Source organism: Ursus americanus, chromosome 14, assembly GCF_024610735.1.
Source record: "Ursus americanus isolate L20-20 chromosome 14, mUrsAme1.1.p, whole genome shotgun sequence".
NCBI lineage: Eukaryota > Metazoa > Chordata > Mammalia > Carnivora > Ursidae > Ursus > Ursus americanus.
The window spans coordinates 59,537,895-59,556,418 of record NC_142140.1 but is presented as its reverse complement, the minus strand read 5'-3'; the positions used below and the strand labels follow the sequence as shown (position 1 = coordinate 59,556,418).

The following is an 18,524-nucleotide window of genomic DNA, read 5'->3' as shown; positions in this document are numbered from 1 at the left end:
GCGAGCCCTCCTCCCGCCCGCCCCGCGCCCGCCCGCTCGGCGGCGGCGGAGGAGGCGGAGACGGCTGGCAGGCGGCGGCCAGGCGAGCGCGGGGCGGCCGGACCGGGGCCATGGCGCCCGCGCAGCGCCCGCTGCTGCCGCTGCTGCTGCTGCTGCTCCCGCTGCCGCCGCCGCCGCCCTTCGCGCGCGCCGAGGACGCCGCCCGCGCCAACTCGGACCGCTACGCCGTCTACTGGAACCGCAGCAACCCCAGGTGAGCGCGGCCGCGCGCGGGGAGGCGGCGCCGGGGGCCCCGGGCGCCCCCCGCCCCGGCCGGGCCTTCGCGCCCCGAGCTCGGGGCGGCCCCCGCGGGCTCCGCCTCGGGAGTGGGGGCGCCGGGTCCCGCGGGAGCCCCCAGGGAGTTCCGGCGCCCCGGAGTTCGGGGGACTCCCGCTCCTCGTGCAGCCTCCACCACCCCCCCTCCCAGGGCGCCCCGCTGGACGCCCTGCGTGCCCCGAGCGCCGCTGGCCCCCGGAGTTGGGGGACCCCCTCTGGCACCCTCAGAAGCTGCGCAGCCCTGAGTTCCTTCCCCGGACTTGGGGGTCCCCCATCCTGGGGCCTCTCCGGGGACCCCCACAGCATCGGAGTTCGTGGAGATCCCCGGGGAACCTTGTCGCCGAACTGTGCCAGGTGGGGGACCATGGCCCCCAGGGCAAGTGGTCCCTGGGTGCGTCCTGCTGTGGGTCCCCCCATGAACTTGGGGAAGTTAATATATTCCTTCCTACCAGCCCATAACTGCCTTCGCTCCAGGGGGTCCCTGGTCCGAGCTTTGTAGAGATGGGGAGACTGAGGCACTGCGGGGGTTGGGGCAGCGGTCCTAGGAGTCTTGACCCAGTAGCAGCCTCTCCCGTCCTCCTGGCGCTGATGGGGAAACTGAGGCACAGAATGGCTGAGTGGCTGGCTCAAGGTCACCGTGAGGGGAGCAGAGCTGGGGTGGGGACCCCAGTGGCCTCATGCCCAGCCTGAGGCGCCCTGCCTGCCCGCACACCCTCCGCACACCCTAGCGCTAAGTGCAATCTGGGGGCCACAGAAGTCCTTGTTAATCTGTGGGGCGAAAGTTTGCTGATGACTGACCATGTCCTGGACGTTGGCAGAAACCTCTGGGCCTTCTCTGGCTCTCTAAGGCTGGAGGGGGCTGGGGGTCCCATGGGAGATGGGGCTTGGCGCTCCTATGGCTTTGGGGTCAGCCCCAGCACTCCCGGTTACACCGTGTTCCCATGGCTGGCTGGGCTGCGCATAGGAACTGGGGAGGCCAGCCTCCCTGCTTCCTGTCCCTCTGCCACTGGTCACTTTCCCTCTGTTTCGAGTGCCGGCCAAGACACCCTCCAGAGCCCACTGTCCCCTGCCATCCCGTTACTGTCCCCTGGTGTCCTCCATCCTCGGACAGAAAGTTGCATAAAGGGCTGTCTTTGAGGCAGACTCTGGGACAAGGGTAGCCAGTGTCCTGCCGCGGGGGGCAGGGAGCGCACCCAGACCCCCCCCCCTCAGTTGCCCAGCTGTGGGGTTGGCCCCGGGGCGGAGGGCAGAGACCCTGGGCTGCAGAGGGACAGCCAGGCCACCGCGGAGCGGGTTCCCTGAGCCGCCTGCCCCATCGGTCACATGTGGGTTTGATTAAGGCTCTTCCCTGCGGCCGAGCGGGGGAGCCCAGCGGGCAGGGGGGGAGCCCGGCGGGCAGGGCTTCCCCGGCCCAAGTTTTTGGTTTCAGCTTTGGAATCTCCGTCCCAGGCATAGCCTGTCCTTTGTTCTAGCAAACACCAAACACATGAGGAGCCTCAGATGGGGACGGGAGGGGGTGGTTGGGGCTGCTTGCTGCCCCACCTGCCACAGGGCTGCTGGTAGGGTCCCGGCCAGGGGACAGAGGCAGCCCGCGGTGCCTGGCTCTGGCCGGCCACTCGGACACCTCCTGTTTTGAACCTGTCGGCCCTGTTCTGACCAGCTGACCGAGGGCCTCGGTGGCCTAGGGAGCCCCCAGGAGGTTGGCTGTCCAGGGGTGGCTGGCCTGGAACCTGTGTCCGGTGACAGGGTGTGTTTGGACAAGGGAGGAGGAGTGGTGTTGGGCCTCAGGTCCAAGGGTACCCAGGAACGGAGATTTCCCGAAGGCACCCAGTCACGGGGACAGTGGCCTGGGGCGGAGGTGAGGGTCAGCGAGCAGGCCTGAAGCAGGAGGCAGTCCCACGGGTAGGGACGCGAGAGACAGGCCTGGTTGGGTTAGGAACAAATCAGCGGCGGTGGCAGGTGGAGACGGGGAAATGCAAGGACTGGGGGGCCGTGCCCGAGAGAGAGGGGCACACACAAAAGGGAGGCGAGGAAGGGGGTCAGAGTGAGGGCTGGGCACACTGGAGTGGGGCTCGGGCCGTCAGGGGGGGAGCCGGAGGGACGGATGTGCTCAGAGGGGGAACGGACAGGCAGAGGCAGCGCTGCGGTGAGGCCGGCCACCCTCGCCCGGCCGGGCCTCGCACCCGCACCACGGTATGAAGTATGTGGCTCCGCTTCCCAGATGACGTTCTCCTGCGGTGCAGCGTGCTCCCTGCGCTCACGCGGCGGCTGGACGCTGCCGAGGGAGTCCGGCACCCACTTCACCACTGGGGTAGGGTGGGGCCCTGGTGTCCGGTCTAGCCATCAGGCCCCCGCACCCCCCAGGCTGGCTGTCCAGCCGTCTGTCCGGTCGGCCCCCACCTGGTCGCCCCTGGGCTGGCCGCTGGGTGTCCAGGCCGGGGGTCCTGGGCCAGCCGCCCTCCCGCAGGGCTGGTGTGCCGCTGTGCGGGGAAGCTTTGGGTGCGCCTCTCCGTCTCAGGCCGTGTCCGCGTGTAGCTGCGGGCTTTTGTCCGGGACATACAGGGGCCCTGGGGGCCCCAGGAGGTGCAGGGCACACGGGGACTCGTGTGGCAGGGTGACGCATGTGCTCCGCGTGCACGGGGGCCCTGGCTCTGGCGTGTTTGCACATGTGTCTGCGTGATTGTGCCGGAGTGCACGCGTATGTTTGCGCAGCGTCTGTGTGTGGAATGGATGTGGTGTCTGGGGTGCGCGTGCGGCCCTGTGTGTGCATGTTTGTTGCGGGGAGCACGGGGCTGTCAAGGGGTGCACACATGTGTCTTCAGCAGATCTGGGGGTGGAGCGCACATGTGTGTCTGGCTGTCCCAGAGCCTCCGCGGCGGGGGCAGGCCGTGCACACCGATGGTGCAAGCCTTGCTCTCCCCGCGTGCCCCGCAGCTCCTCTGTCCCCTCCTGGAGCTGGCCGGGTCCTCGCTAGGGGGATGCGCGGGCGTCCCGCGGGCCCCGTGCTGCCTGTGGTGCAGGGGGGCCATCAAGGTCCAGAGCTGGCGCCACGCAGGGCACCCGCCGCCCCCGAGAGTGCCCCACCTGATTGGAGACCGGCCGCCCCGGGGGGCCACAGAGGTGCCGACGCGGGCCGGGGCTCGGGGCTCGGAGCGCGCCCTACCCCACAGGTCGGGCCTTGGCGGCTGCCCTCACATGAGGCTGCATGTGCATTTCAGTGGGGTCTCGGGGGGTGCGGACGGGAACATGGCGACTGGAGAGCGTCCTCCCCATGGCGGAGGGGCCGGGTGTCCCTGGGCCCCACGGCCCTGCAGCCTCACCTGGCCCTCCTGACCGGGCGATGCTGTGTTTTGCCGTATGAGGGTTTAGGGCGCTGCTCGAGAGAGGTTAGCATGCCTGGCTTTCAGGGCTTGGAGAGCGAGGCCCTGTGGGCCTGGGGACTCGGGGCCGGAGGGTGGGGCCCGGGGCACCACAGGCGGCAGGAGTCTCCTTCGTGGAGTGGGGCCGGCAGGTGTGCCCTATGGTCCCGTGTCGCAGGGCCCGTGTGGCTGGGCAAGCCACGGCTGTGACCCCGGGGGCTCAGAGGGAAACCCAGGCAGCTCCTGCCGGCAAAAAGGGGGGCCTCTGGGGCTGGGCCCCAAGTTCGCACTGACAGCGACTGTGCAGCCCCAAAGGCAGGGTGAGGAGCGGCGGTGCGGGATGGGGTGCGCGAGGGGGTAGGTCAGGCCGAGGCGCCCCCACCTGCCGGGGCCGGCAACGTCTGTTCAGGCCTGAAGCTGGGGTGTGCAGGCTCCCTGCGGCCTGAAGGGAGAGGGGATCCTCCCCGTCCCCAGCCTCTGTCCCTCCCCACCGTGGACCGTCCTGGGCAGCGTCCGCGTGCAGATGAAGAAAGAGGCTCAGTGGCAGAGGCCTGGGGCCCACCAGCAGACGTCTCTGTGGGGTCCGCAGGGTCCTCAGGATCATGGGTGAGGTTGTTCTTGGGACGGCAGGTGCGTGAATGGCGGTCTGGGAGGCAGTGCTTCCGAGCGCCCGTCCCACAACCCCTAGGCCGGACCCGTGCTTTCCGCATGACGCCCCCCTGCCCCTTCCCTCCTTCTCAGGAAGCGGGGACACAGCCAACCTTGCCCTGTGGTGTGCTCTGGGGGGATTTTTCTCTTTTGGAGATGGGTCCAGAAGGAGGGCTTGGCCGTATCTCCCCCCCACCCCACCCCGCCGGCCGCCGTGCCAGGGGAAGGGCACAGCCCCCTTTGTGCGTCCGCACAGCGGAAAGCCAGGTGGGCCCAAGCACAGAAGCTGGCCGAGTCTTCACCTTGGCCAGATTTTGGACTCTGGCAGGCCAGCCCTGGCCGGGGTCTCGCCCCCATGCCTGCTGCCTTGACCCGCGGGTCGGAGGGCTTAGCCGCCATGCCTCGGTCTCCCTGCCGGACCTGGGGACCGTGGCTTCGAGGGGCTCCGTCCACCACGTGAGCCCGGTTGTCCCCTCAACTGTCCCCGCCACAGCCCTGCACCCTGTGTGACCCGCCCCCCCCATTATGCCTCCACCTCCCAGCGCCAAGGGGAGTGACTCATCCATGGCCATGGGGAAGTCAGGTCCCATTAATGTCCCCCCCTCCTAGAGGCGGCTGTGTCTGAGCAGCACCGTGGGGGGCAGGGGTTGTCCGAGATCGCATGCACCTGGGCCATGGCCTGCCTCAGACCCTGTGGCACCCCGCCCCCACATTTTGTGCCCCCTGCCCCGCACCTCATTGTTTTCACCTCTGGCTTCAGCCCTGGGGTCACGGCTTCAGGCTGCCCCCTGCACACAGGAGGCTGTGCTCACCCTCACCCAGGCTGACCCTGCACCCCCTTGGGGCCCCCGTTTCTCAGAGGCCCCCCCCAGCACCCCAGCTCTAGGAGGAAGGTGGCCAGGTCTCAGATGAGGGAGATGTCTTCCTGACCCCTCAGGGAGCTAGGGGTGGGTGCTGAGGTCTTGGAGGCCCTGCTGGGAGTGGGGGATTGGCTGGCCGTGCCGCAGCCTGGGCCTCAGGACCCTGCTGCCCACCCAGGGCTGGCCTGAGTGTGTTCTTTGCTGGGGTCTTGACAGGCATGTGTCGGCCCCTTCGCTGGACCTGTGATTGGGTTCAGACCAGGGAGACGGTCCTGAGTGCTGCAGGGGAGCACAGGGCCTTGGCATGCTGCCCGCCTCACCCCTGCCTCAGTTTCTGGTCTGGGGAAGCCGCACAGCCCTCCCCGCCCCCGCCCCCGATGTGGGTGAGACTCCTAATTAGTTGCTTTGCTATTAGTGTCTAATGACTTGACAATGGCCCGATTGAAACTAATTAGCTGCAGGCCCCCGGTTGGCGGGGTGGGGGTTGGCAGGCAGGGTTGGGTCCACCAGGGACTGGGAGGGCTGCCTGGAGGAGTGCACAGTTGGCAGGTGAACAGGAGTAGGGGTGAAGGTGTGGCAGGGGAGGGGGATGGGTGTGCGTCTGAAAGCCTCAGGAGCCCTCTGTCTGGGAACCCATCCCAAGTCAGTCATTAACCCCTTAGTGAGAATTGCTGTCTCTGTCTGCCGCTCCCAGGGAGCATTTGCACATCACGCTTCCGCACTAATGGAGAAGACGAAGGCTTTGTTTTGCTCGCACCAGCTTGGTTTTGGGGTTGGGCCCCTCCCCCGCACAGGCACCACCCTGAACAGGGGCCAGGCGCCTGCCTCTGGTTTGCCCGCCAGCTTGGAACCGGGAATGCCAACGCAGCAAGGCCATCGCTATTTTAGAGCTGGGGAGGGGAAAAAAATGGTCCACTTAGGCAGCCAGAGCTTGGGTGGGGGCGCTTCTGGGACCCACCTGCCTGGGGTTCTCGCCCCACTGTGGGCCACCGTCTGCTTCCTGTGACTCTAGCACCTCAAAGACCTTGAGTCTTTGGCCTTTGTTTGATCAACAAACACGTGTCGAGATACTGCATACGGGGCCTGTGCTGGCAATGAGGGAAGGGGTGGAGGAGGAGGCTGACCCCCATGGTCCGGGAGGACAGACAGCAGACTATGTAAAGGTAAAAATATGATGATGTTGAAACGAGATATGTGATGAGGTGGAAGAGGCGGGTGAAAGCATTCCAGGCAGAGGGGACAGCATGTGCAAAGGCCCTGGGGCGGGGACAGGAGCAGCTGGAAGGCAGGTGTGGCTAGAAGGGAGTGAGCTGGGAGCAATCACAGGGCGACCACAGTGGGGACAGCAGGGTCTTTGGGCCTTGTGACCTGGAAGGATGTGGGTTTCATTCCGAGTGATGGGGAGTTTCGAGCCAGTGGATCACAGGGTCTGATTTATATTCAGAAAAGCAAGCCCTGGATTTTGGGAGGCCAGGAGCCTGGCCTGCTTGGTGGGGCCCACGCATCCAGCCTTTGACCAGCGAAGCAGCCTCGGTTTTGGACGTTTTTTGGAAGATGAAATAGGAGGGGGAGAATGATGTTGGTCTGATGCAGGGGAGAAGGACAGACATCCTGGGAAAAGCACAGGCAGGGGTGGAGTGGGGAGAACTGGTGGTGCTTCGGCAGCCCCACCCTCCAGAGTCCATTCGTCTGGAGAAAAGCCCTGCAGAGAGCTAAGCTCTTCTCTTTCAGGCTGTTTATCCCCTGCATCATGCCAGGGATGAGAGGGGAAACTGAGGACCAGAGAGGGCCAGAGCCAGGACGGCAGCACCTGCAGCTCGGCCTTACACTCTTCGTCCCATCCCCCTCACCAACCCCGAGGTTTCCCTCCCTCACCTCCCCTGCAGGGCTGGGCATGGGTGGTCCTGGCAGGCGCTTGGCCACGGCTGTCATCGATTGGCTGATCAATGGGGCTTTCAATGGGCTGGGAAGGAGCAAAAATGACTTTTGAAAAAGCCTGGAGTGGCTTTTGCATCGATCTTGCCCAACGGCTGGAGAACACAGCCAGTCCGCGAGACACCCATGCTTGGCCAGCTGAGGGGCTGCCCAAGGGATGGGCAGGGTCGCTGCCTGACCCTATCCCAGCCTTCCCCTGCCCCAGCCTGCCCCTGCCCCAGCCTGGCCCTGCCCCAGCCTACCCCTGTGCAGGACCTACTGCGTATATGCCTGGAGTTCCTGATCAGCCTCAAGGACCGTCCCCACTGTACAGAGTTGGAAACTGAGGCTTTGGGAATGAACCACGAGACCTAGCTGGGTGCAAACTTGTGCCGAACACAGAACTCTCTGCAGCCCCACGTGACCCCACTTCCTGAGTCTCTGCTCTAGCCATTGATTCTATAAACACCACCCACCTCTGTGGGGGTGGGCTGAGCTCCCCATTCCTGGACGAGCCCAAGAGCAGGGAAGGGGTTGGTGGTGACTCTGCTCCCTCCGACTCTCCGACCAGGAACTCCTGGAGCCTCCATCTCAGCCACAGACTGGAAATCACCACGAGATCTCTCTTGTCAGACTGGGAAACTGAGGCACAAGCGAGCAAGGTCTCCTGCTTGCCTCACTCCCACCTCCGGAGCCCCAGAAGCCCTCTCCCCGACCTGGTGCAGAGTCTCAGGGGCCACAGGGGGGCCCATCTGATAATCCAGCCACCCCTACAGGCGCCCGCTGTGCCAATTTGTACGCCCAGCATGGGGTCCACACCGCCGCTCCCCCCCCTGGACTGTGGCGGCTCTCACGGTGGGCACAGAGGCATGGCGTGGCCGATCAGCCGGGGCCCTCCCTGCCGTGGACCCTCGCTGGGGCTCAGCTTCCAAGCCTGTACAGGGAAGGAGAAGGGGCAGCCTGGGGGTCTGCTCCCCAACCCTCCCCTGCCTGGGCCTTTTATGTGCTAATCAGCTCCTCTCGGAGGCCCCCTTGTCCCACCTCACATGACAGGGACCCCGGGGACCACGCCAGGGAGATCTAAGGGTTCCTGACGCTCTAGCCTGAGGCAGTGACAGTGGGGGAGGGGAGCTGCCTGTCCCTCTCTCAGCTGACCTCCATCCTGCCAGATGAGGCTGGGTCTGGGAGGGGGTGGCTCCCCAAGGAAGGGGCACAGGCTGTGTGACGGGTGGGCCCTCCAGGGCAAAGGCTGGGAAGCAGGGCGGTGGGCAGACGTATCAGGGGTGGGGGGACCTGGTGGGGTGACCAAGAGGTTGGAGGGGGCACTTGCCAAATTCTGGAGGCTCTGGAGGGAGGATCCTGGACTTGCTAGGGTCACATGGGATTGAAGGAGTTGAGGCTGGGGGTCCAAACCAGAGTGCCTCTGAGCTGGGCTGGGATGTCCTTCTTGGGACACTGAGGCTAGGAGAGGGGTCAGAACTAGCCCCAGAGGGGCCTAGAACACCCAGCCTGTGTCCCCGCACCACCCTGTATCTTCTTGGCAGGCAGATCTGCAGAAGGAAAGCTAAGGGGGCTGCATGAGGGGGGCAGCACCGGGAGCTGCCTGGAGGAGGGGCCATGAAGTCAAGCCATAACGTTTTTCTGGAGAGGGACTTCACGGTGGGGGAAACGGCTTGTGCCAGCCCTGCTTGCCACAGAAGAGCCTCGGTGTCCGGCCTGCGGAAGGGAGAGGGGGGTCCCAGTCGCGGGGCACCTGCTCGGTGGCCTGTGGTTACCCAGAATGCCTGGCGACCGCCCCTGCGGAGACGCAGGGCGCCCGTGGTGGCCTGGGGGGGGGCGCGGGGTGCGAGGCGGGGCACGAGGCGGGGCACGTGGGCTCGCGCCCTGGAGCTTCTCCCGTTCTCCCGGCCCCCTGGCCCCCCAGCCCCCACCCCCTGCACTGACCCAGCCCCCTCCTGCCCCCCCCCCGACCGGCCCCCCGCGCGGACCGCCGGGCCCAGGTTCCACGCGGGCGCGGCGGACGACGGCGGGGGCTACACGGTGGAGGTGAGCATCAACGACTACCTGGACATCTACTGCCCGCACTACGGGGCGCCGCTGCCGCCGCCCGAGCGCATGGAGCATTACGTGCTGTACATGGTCAACGGCGAGGGCCACGCGTCCTGCGACCACCGGCAGCGCGGCTTCAAGCGCTGGGAGTGCAACCGGCCCGCGGCGCCCGGGGGGCCGCTCAAGTTCTCCGAGAAGTTCCAGCTCTTCACGCCCTTCTCCCTCGGCTTCGAGTTCCGCCCCGGCCACGAGTACTACTACATCTGTGAGTGCGCGGGGTGGGGGGGGACGGACGGGGGGGGGGAGGGCGCGAGGCGGGGCGGGGAGGGGGGGAGAGGGCGCGGAGGAGGGGAGGTGGGGACACGGGGTCAGCGGAGGGGGAGGAGGGGGCGGGGCGGGGATGCGGAGGGAGGCAGCCGGAGTGCGGTGGGGGGGGAAGGGGGCGGGGAATGCGGAGGTGTGGAGGCGGCGGGAGAGTGGGGGCAGAGGCCGGGTATGGGGTGATGGGGTCCGGGCCGGACTGTAGTTCCGGGCCACCCCTCGTCCTGCCCTGGCCTTTGTCTCCCTGGGGTCAGGCTCTTGAATGGTATCATCCTTCCAGAAAGCCTCAGAGGCCTCACTGTCAAGAGTCCCCATTTTGCAGATGAGAAAACTGAGTCTCAGAGTCCAAACCCACAGCTTCCCTATTGTGACCTCAGTCTCTGGATCAGGCCACTGGGCCTCTGGGCGGGGGCGGATGGCCCCACCATCAGCTTGTCCCATGCTGAGACCAGGGGTGCTCTCGCCCATTGCAGTGAGGAGGGAAACAGGCCTAGGGAATCTGGTGGGGGAGGGGACCATGGTGAAAGCCAGGGGGAGGGCAGAGCCTGTGTTCTGCCCATCACACCCTGGCTTGGGAAGGGGTCTCCCAGGCGCTTCCCCAGCATCTCCCTGCCATCAGGCCCACCTGGCCCAAGATTCCCCAAGGACTGTGGAAGGTGCTTTTCAAGGCTTGAGCTCTGCTGCACATGGGGGTGGAGGGGGTCCCAAGGGGCCTTGGTTCAAGTTCGGATCCTGCTTTGGTCTTGCAGTTCTTTACTCTCTGTAAACCTTAGCCAGGAACCCTGGGGGTCTGGGCATTGCCCCCCACCAACATGGGGGCCTCTGGGGAGCCAGGTGGGGAGCAGGGCTCTGCCCCTGGGGCTGTGGGGAGAGGCAGCCCCTCGCCACCCTGGTTCCCGCTGCGTCAAATTAAACTGTATAAGGCCCCATTCTTCCTTTCTGCTCTATTTGGATTTTTTCCTTTTAATTCAAGGAAGAAGCGGGTGGAGGAAGGGGGAAGAAGGTGTTTAAATTAAGTCCTCGTAATATGAGAAAAATTACATTTTTCTTTCCAGGACGGGAGTTTCATAAAGATAATTATTGTAATTATTCGTCCTATCTCTATGACGAATGTTATTTTTATTACGTGCTTTTTTATCTTCATCTCCCAGCGTGAGGGGCTTTGGGGGGGGCAGAGGTGGCAGCCACCGAGGGGACAGGCGGCCCGTGTGCATGAATGGACTTCACAGTGTGAACCCCCCTGGCCCCCACTGGCCTTCAAGCCTCCTTCTCCCTCCCTGTCCTGGGCCCCAAGTCCCCCTCCCCAGGACTCATTGCTGACACCGCAGTAGCACCCCGTCCCCCCCAGGGTGCCCGGTGTGTGGGCCAAGAAGCAGGGAGCAATAATGCGGGGATTTTAGGCACGAGGACCCAATGTGCTTCTGCCTCCAGCAATGTGGGTCCCTCTCCCCATGTGGGGGAGGTGGGAGTGCAGCCTCTCCCCCAGGGGTTACTGGCTTCTTCTGGCTCCCAGACGGAGGTCATCATTTCAAAGCACTTACTGTGTGAGGGACGAGGCCCGGAGGGGGGGTGAGTTGCCCACTGGCACCAGATAGCAGGTATTTGATCCCAGATCAATCATTTGGTTATACTGATTTTTTTGCTAATCTGTTCAAAACAAACATATTTTTGCTCATCACATTTGAACCTTGCCTTGGGGTGAGATGCAACCAGACAGACACCCCATTCTCTGGGGTCAGGGTTCATTCAGGAAAGGGAGGGGTAGGGGGAGTGTGCAGGAGGACTTCTGGGAAATAGAGGGCATTGTGTCTGGGGCTTTGATGTGTGATTAGGAGTTTTAGGGGTGGAACCTCCCGTGGCGTTGCGTCAGGGTTGAGTTACCAGTGTGGGGCAGGGGGTATAGCCCCAGGAGGTCTCCGGCACTGAGAACCCCCTACTCCACCAGTCCCCATCCCCCTCTCTTCCAGCTGCCACGCCTCCCAATGCTGTGGACCGACCCTGCCTGAGGCTGAAGGTTTACGTTCGGCCGACTAGTAAGTGATCAGGGCACCGTGCGGGGTTCAGTCCCCACCCTTGTGTTCTGAACCCAAATGACCCGCTCAGTGGTCAGCAGAGCCAGAGTGCTCAGAGCACGGCCGTGGGAGTCCCACCACCTCGGCAGTGGCTGGGGCATCCTCTGTCTGGAGCCTCGGTTTCCCCTTCTGTACATGAGGACATTTCAGACCTTCGGGAGTGAGGGTGAAGTCCAGGACCCGGCCCTGTGCTGAGGCCATAGCCCTTTTCAGCCAACAGTGAGCATCAGGAAAGTTCCCCGAGACAGACCTAAAGGCCCATGTCCTGAACTCTTGAAACGTCGCAGCCACATCCAAAGAAGAGGGGGTCTCTGCAGCCCCTGTGACTTCACCCAGGTGCCGACAGCACGATTTGGCAACTGTGGTGTGCCGCGCTCTGCCCTGGAGGCCCAGCCCCGATGCAGACGGTCAGAACTGTCCCCACCGGGATGCGTGGCTGAGGCTCCAGGGAGCCGAATGCGCCTGTGGGGGTGCGGCCGGCTAGGGAGGAGGGCAGGGAGGCGGGGCCACCTGATGACCGTTCTGTCTCCCTGTCCCCCCAGACGAGACCCTGTACGAGGCCCCCGAGCCGATCTTCACCAGCAATAACTCGTGCAGTGGCTTGGGCGGCTGCCCGCTCGTCCTCGGCACCGTCCCCGTGCTGTGGACCCTCCTGGGCTCCTAGTCCCGGCCACACGGACGGCCCCGCCTGGACACCAGACAGAGACTCCGCTTCTCCCGCGACTGGTGCTTCCCCTGCCAGGCAGGGGACTGTCCACCGCCCCAGCACCAGCCCTGGTGGGGCTAAGAGGCCCGAGAGGCCGGGGAGCCGGCCAGCCCCTGGCCAGGCCGGCCCTTCTAGCGTGCTAGAGAACCCAGGAACCTCTCAGCGGTGGTTTTCTTTTACGGCGGAATCAGAAAGACTTGAGTTTTTAATTTAATTTATTCCTTGCTGTTGCTGGTAACTTTGGGAAGGAAACAGAATGGAAGGGGCCGGCGGGGTGGGGGGCGGTGGTCCCTGGCCCCCTGCGGCACAGGCATGTGGAGACCCTTGGTCTGGTCACTCCATTTGTTGGGTCCGGGCTGGAGCCCACCCACCCTGGACCTCCCACTCGCCCTGGGACAGGCCGGTCCGAGACAGAAGGGGTGAGGGACGAGTGCCCCCGGGCCCCGGTCCAGGTCCAGGAATCGGGAGCCCGCCGCAGACCCCTGTCCCCCGCCCCACCCTCCTCGCTCCTGGTGATCCTTTCCCAGAGTGGAAATCCAGGATGTGTCACCAGGGGGCCCCTTCAGAGTCACAGCCCCCGAGTCTTAGAACTGCTTGGGGCCCCCCCGCCCCCCCACCCTCACCCGATCGCCCCCGAGGCCAAGAAGACATGACATTTCTGTAAATAGAGCCAGCGAGCATATACTGTGATTTATTTTTACTGTATTCCTAAGGACAGCCTGGGAAGTTTCTCTTTTTCTTACCCCTTCCTGGGAGGGGGGCACCTTTTTTTGGCGGGGGGTGGGGGGACTTTTAGAGTAGAAGCCACACTTCGCAATCAGCTCGATGGTCTGTCAGAGCCCCTCCCCTACTCTAGGAACTAATGACGTTTATAAGAGAAAAGAAGACAGGACAAAGCAAAATGTGGGGGCCACCCCCCAAAAAGACCCCCCAACACTTTAAAGAAGCAAACAGCATTTATACGGATTTCATACTTCTACCCGCCTTTCCTGATCCGTGTTTTCTATATATTATATATGAGTATATACCATGCGGGTGCCAGGAGGCGGCTTGGCGCCCGGGGGGGTTTTGTAGACCGTGCCGGCCAGCGCATTGCCGCGCCCGGAGCTCGGGGTGCAGGCTCCCCCCTCCGTTACAATCAACTTTGGATTCTGTATTTTTTTATAATAAAACGAGCATAAGCCTCAAGGGTGTGAGTGTGTGTTTGGGGCCACCGAACCCGTCGGAGGGGCACTTGGAACCCACAGTTCGGAGTCACGTCCGGTGTCTGCCAGGGAGGGGTGTCTTCCAGGAGCATCTGGGGTCAATCATGACAGATTCTTGGGTGGTTTGGAGGCCAGGCCCTGGGATGAGCGTTTTACGGGGCGCTGTCCTTCATTGCCCTCCATGGGCCTCAGTTTACCCCCCTGAGAAATGGGAACAAGCCCCCCACTCCCCGGGGGGCAGCTGGGAGGAGGGAGGGAAGAGACCATGGACTCAGCAGGAGTGCGTCAGAAGCCAGGACCTCAGGGCTGGTCAAGACCCCCTGCTCCCTCCTCCGTGCTGGGGCTGGGGGTGGCGGACCCTCCGATTTCACAATGGCTCCTTTAGGGTCCAACCACATTCTCTGACCTCTATGTCGCCAAGCTCTGCTGCAGTGTGACTCAGTTTCCCTAACAGGCCAGGCCAGGGTAGGGGTCTATCTGTTGCCTCCTAATCCCTTTTTGGCTTTGCAAAAGGCATGTGTCGAGGGCTGTGGGGCCCCAGGGGCCTTCACCCCAGCCTCGCCCCAGGCGGGGACAGGTCGGGGGCCACCCAGCAGGGCCAACGGATGGAGGTCCCCTCAGCTGCTTGTCCCCTTGGTGCCACCCACAGGACCTCAGCCTCTCGGGCACAATTAGCAGGGAGGGTAGGCTCTCAGCTAATTAATTCAGCTGAGCTGGGCCCAGCGACGGGGCCTGCCTCTTAATGAACCCAGGGAGCCACACAAAGACCCCTGTGTGCGCCCCACCCGCCTGCCCCGTGTCGCGGGATGGACGAGGGACACCTGTGCTGAGCACCATGGAGGGAGACCCTAAGGACCCCCCATTCCACGGGGAGGACCCCGAAGCTCGGAGGGGGAGGAGGCCTCCCTGACGCTGCTTTCCCAAGACCCCTCGCCACAGGGGAGGGACCCAGAGGGATGGCCACGCGGGGACCATGGAGTGGAATCCTAGCAACTGACTTTAATTTTCTTATTTAAAAAAACCTATTGACATATAATTCACATACCACACTGTCCATCCATTTAAATTGTTTTTATTCACAGGTTTGTGCAACCAGCTCCACTACCTATTCCAGAATTCTCATCGTCCCCAAAGGCAACCCTGTTCCCATCAGCCATCACTCCCCATCAGCCGTCACGCCCCGGCCCCCGGCCCCCGCGAGCCCCCTTCCTGTCCGTGGAGGAGCCTGTTCTGGACGTGTCACACACGTGGACTCACACGCCGTGGGGCCTTCTGTGTCTGGTTCCCTCCCTGACATGGGCTCAGGGTCCTTCCCGGGAGCAGTGCCTGTCTGTGCCTCGCTCCTGCTCGCGGCCGAGGGATATTCCAGCGAGTGGATATATCACATTTTGGTTATCCTTTCACCAATTCATGGACATTTAAGGTGTTTCCAGCCAGTTATTTTAAGGATTTTTGAAGGATTTTATCTGTTTATTTGAGAGAGAAGGAACAGGAGTGGAGGGAGGGGCAGAGGGAGAGGGACAAGCGGTCTCCTCGCTGAGCAGGGAGCCAGATGTGGGGCTGGATCCTGGGACCCGGGATCACGATCTGAGCCAAAGGCAGACGCCCAACTGACTGAGCCACCCAGGCCCTCCTTTAAGACAAAGTGTTAACACAAAAGGTGACCTCCAATGGGTGAGTTCAGAAATAGCTTTGTTCCCACGTCAGGGTCTTAGTGCGTGCTGTTCCCGCTGTCTGGCATACTCTTCCCACAGGTCACCGATTGGCTGTCTCCCCCAGACCCTTCAGACGAGGTCAACTGTCCTCTCTCAACTTCCCTGGCCACGGGGCCACTCAGCCCACCCCTCTCAAGTGGGATCTGATTCTTATCTGCTCCCTTCCGTGGGCCAGGAGCTCCCGGGGGGCAGGGCCAGTCCTGTTTGGTCAGCACCGGGACCCAGTGCCCCTCGGACTTGTCATCTGCTGCGTGCACAGCCACGTCCGCACATGTGCAGGGCGCCACACGGCCGCACTCACCCACGCACGGCCCTGCACTGCCCGGCGCCCGCACATAGGGCCTGGGTCTCTTAGGAACCATCCCTGTCCGCCGCCAGCCCCAGATCACTGCCTCAGGGACCACGGTCGCCACGCGGGGGGGGGGGGGTGGCTGCTCACTCCCAGGGCTGCACTTGCGTTCAGGCGAGGCTCCTGTGGCCGGCACCCGGGCCTCAGCTGAAAGATGGGCACCCCCCGCAGGGCCCCCGCCGGACAGCGCTCCGGGTCCTGAAGTTCCCCAACCCTGACGGCTGCTCGGGGATGGAGCTGGGCCCCCGGTCAGATTTGTGGCTGTCTTGGTTTGGGCCTGTCTTGGATGGGGCCCCACTTCCCCTCTCCATCTGCACTGGAGAAAAAGACCCAAGGCCCCAGCACCCCTCACCCTCAGGATTGATGGGGACCACCCTGACTTTAGGGGTCCCCACAGAACCTCTTGATCACAGTCCCACAGCCAGAAGCCCCCATGGCTCCTGCTTCCCACAAGGAAAGGCCACAGTGTCATCTGCAGGGTCCTCACCCCTGAGCCTCCCTTGGGGACCTTCTGCCCCCCTTGCGCACACCCACCTCCACCTCAGGGCCTGTGCCCTCTGCCCGCGCGCCCTGCCTCAGACGTCTGCACCCCCAGCCCACGGCCTCCTCAGATCTGGTCCCCCACCTCCTCTAGTCAGTCAGCTCCCGGGGGGCGGGGTCCCTGTCCCGCCTGGTCCCTGCCAGGTCCTCAGGGCCCAGCACGCACCTGGAACACAGGAGGCACTCCATCGATCCTTGCTGAGTGCGGAATCAGCAGCACTAGGAAAGAGAGTGAACGTAGCAGACGGATTGCTTCCCACCCAGGGTCAGCGCCCCCGCAAGCATCTCAGAAGCCTCTCCCGTGTGTGTGTGTGTGGTCAGTGCCAGGCCCTCCTGTGGCCTCCGGGCCCAATACTGGGGGCACTGATGGGCCATGGGAGGAGGCCACACTGTTGGGGCCCCGATCCAGGTTGCAGGTGGCCGGGAGGCCACGATGGACAGATAAAAAGCAAGTTCACAGCCCAGAAGCCCCCGGGGAACCGTAAATCACAGCAAGATGACACAGAAGCCGGAAATTAAGTGGCTGCAGCTGGGCTGGTGTGGCCAGAGGGGCGGACTGCCGTGGGAGGGGCTCATGTCCCCACCTGGTCCCCTTCCCTGGCTGCCGGGGCTGGGTGCGGCCCGGGGGAGGAGGGGCCTGGATGCCCAGCACAGGGCAGGCGGCACAGCCACAGCCACCGGACTGATGGGTGAACTGGGCATTTCGTGGCCCAGTCTGTATGGAGGCTGCGGGGGGAAGCTCCAGGGTGTGCACAGAAGCTGGTCCGGGGAGCCATGGGAGGCTTTGGGGCAGGGCTGGAAGCCAAGGACGAGTGGACTGGGGTGGGGGGCTGAGCACTGAGACCTGGCCTGTCTCCAGGGAGGCGTCTAGAAGGCCTCTGCACACTTGGGGGCCTCCCTCCCTGCACCGTCACCTGGCAGACCAGAGCCACTGCCCGTGGCCTCTGTGGATTCTCTGCACACTTACAGGAACCTCGGGGCTGTCTGCTTAGCGGTGGAGAAGGGGATGCTTGGGGTGAGCCCCCTCCCTCTGAGGCCAGAGATTGGGAGAAAGTCTCTGGGCGGGGGTTGCTGCTTCCCTGGTCCCCGCTGACCCGCACCCCGATCCAGAAGCAGAGGCCCAGAGGCAATGCATCCAGGCGCCCTCGTGAACAGTGCGGTCTGTGCGAGACGCTGAGTGGTGGGGGAGACTCCTCTCCTGCGCAGGTGGGGACAGAGGCCCCACCAGGCCCTACTGGTCCTTGGAGTGAATCTGGGGTGAGCTCCAGGCCTCTGTGGGGTCAGGATTTGGATCTGAACGGGGCCTAGGGCAGGCCAGGGAATGAGACCAGGGTCCCCCCACCAGCAGCCAGGAAACATTCCTGCAGTGTTGGGGACCCCAGGGGGCTGCCCTCTCCCTGAAACTCTGATGTACCTGCTTGGGTCGGGGGCGCTGGAGCTCTGCTGTGGGTTCAAGTCCAGACCCCCCACAGGTGGGTGAGGCCTTTCCCTCTGGGCCTGGGGGCTGGGCTGACTCCTGGGGTGGGGGTGGGAGAAGCTTCCAGAAGAGACCCTCTGCCCCCTGCCCTCTCTAGCTCCAGCTCCCGAGGGCGCACACTGATGGAGCGCAGGGGGGAGAGGGGGTGTTATTAACGGCGCTTCCCCGAGCCCCCACCCCAACCCCCGCCAAGACGCCTCCCCCGGGGCTCCCGGGATCGTCGGAATGATCGACTAATGGCACCTCCGAGGGGCTGCCCCTGTCAGACGAGCGGGAAACCGAGGCACGGGTCAGGCGCACTGCCCCAGCCAGGAGAGGGGTCCTGAGGGAGGAAGAGGAGGCGAGAGGCCGCGGTTCCGGCCCCAGCCACCCCCTCGCACCAGTTTGCGGGCTCTAAGTGCTTAAAAGCCTATTGCGGCAGCTGGGAGCAACGGCGCGGAGAGGGGCGCGGGCGGGGACCGAGGCGGGGGCGCCCCTCCAGAAGCGGCCCTGGACCTGAGACAGGCGGGGAGTCCGGGAAAGGCCGGCGCCCCCCACCCCATCCCCAGCTCGAGCCCCGGGACCAGCCCCCCGCTCCCGCGAGGCCCCGCCCCCTCCCCAGGCCCCTCCCCACCCGTCCCCGGTGCCTCGCGCCCGGCCCCCTGCAGGCCCGCCCTTCCCTCCTCCGTGCCTTTGTCCCGGCCGGTCCCCCACCGGGCACTCTGCTCCCTGCGCTCTCTCCCTTGTGAAAGAGCATCGTCTCCCCCTTCAGGTCCCGGCTCCTCGCTCGGGGCCTCAGTTTCCCCATTTACAAACTGAGGGCCTGAGCTCGGGTCTCTGAGAGGGTGAGGAGGCTGGAGGGGAGGCCGGGTTTTCTTCTTCCTCCCGCTCGGCCTGCTTTGTCTGAGCCCCTTCCCCGCGGGGACTCGGCTTCCCCACTTGTGTGCTGAGCTGCATCGGCCACGCAGACGAAACCCATCTGAGACCTGTTTTACAGCTGGGACGGCGGAGGCCG

At 64.3% G+C, this 18,524-nt stretch overlaps 1 protein-coding gene across 2 annotated transcripts; it reads left to right on the top strand.

Annotated features, from left to right (window-relative positions):
- Window positions 1-13,424, top strand: EFNA2 (ephrin A2). Of its 2 annotated transcripts, none has more exons than XM_045800232.2 (4): window positions 1-253; window positions 9,097-9,410; window positions 11,434-11,499; window positions 11,752-12,069. In XM_045800232.2, the coding sequence occupies exons 1-4, from the start codon at window positions 111-113 to the stop codon at window positions 11,790-11,792; spliced, it is 564 nt and encodes a 187-aa protein (XP_045656188.1). In that variant the 5' UTR covers window positions 1-110; the 3' UTR covers window positions 11,793-12,069. The 2 variants fall into 2 exon arrangements, with proteins under 2 accessions (XP_045656188.1, XP_045656187.1); XM_045800231.2 differs by lacking the exon at window positions 11,752-12,069 and adding an exon at window positions 12,081-13,424 and having other exon boundaries at window positions 87-253.
- Window positions 13,425-18,524: the final 5,100 nt, after the last annotated feature.

Coding starts and splice junctions, on each gene's coding strand:
- EFNA2 (XM_045800231.2), top strand. CDS start 111: ATGGCGCCCGCGCAGCGCCCGCTGCTGCCGCTGCTGCTGCTGCTGCTC. Junction 9,411..11,433: donor CCACGAGTACTACTACATCT/GTGAGTGCGCGG, acceptor CCTCTCTTCCAG/CTGCCACGCCTCCCAATGCT. Junction 11,500..12,080: donor GGTTTACGTTCGGCCGACTA/GTAAGTGATCAG, acceptor CTGTCCCCCCAG/ACGAGACCCTGTACGAGGCC.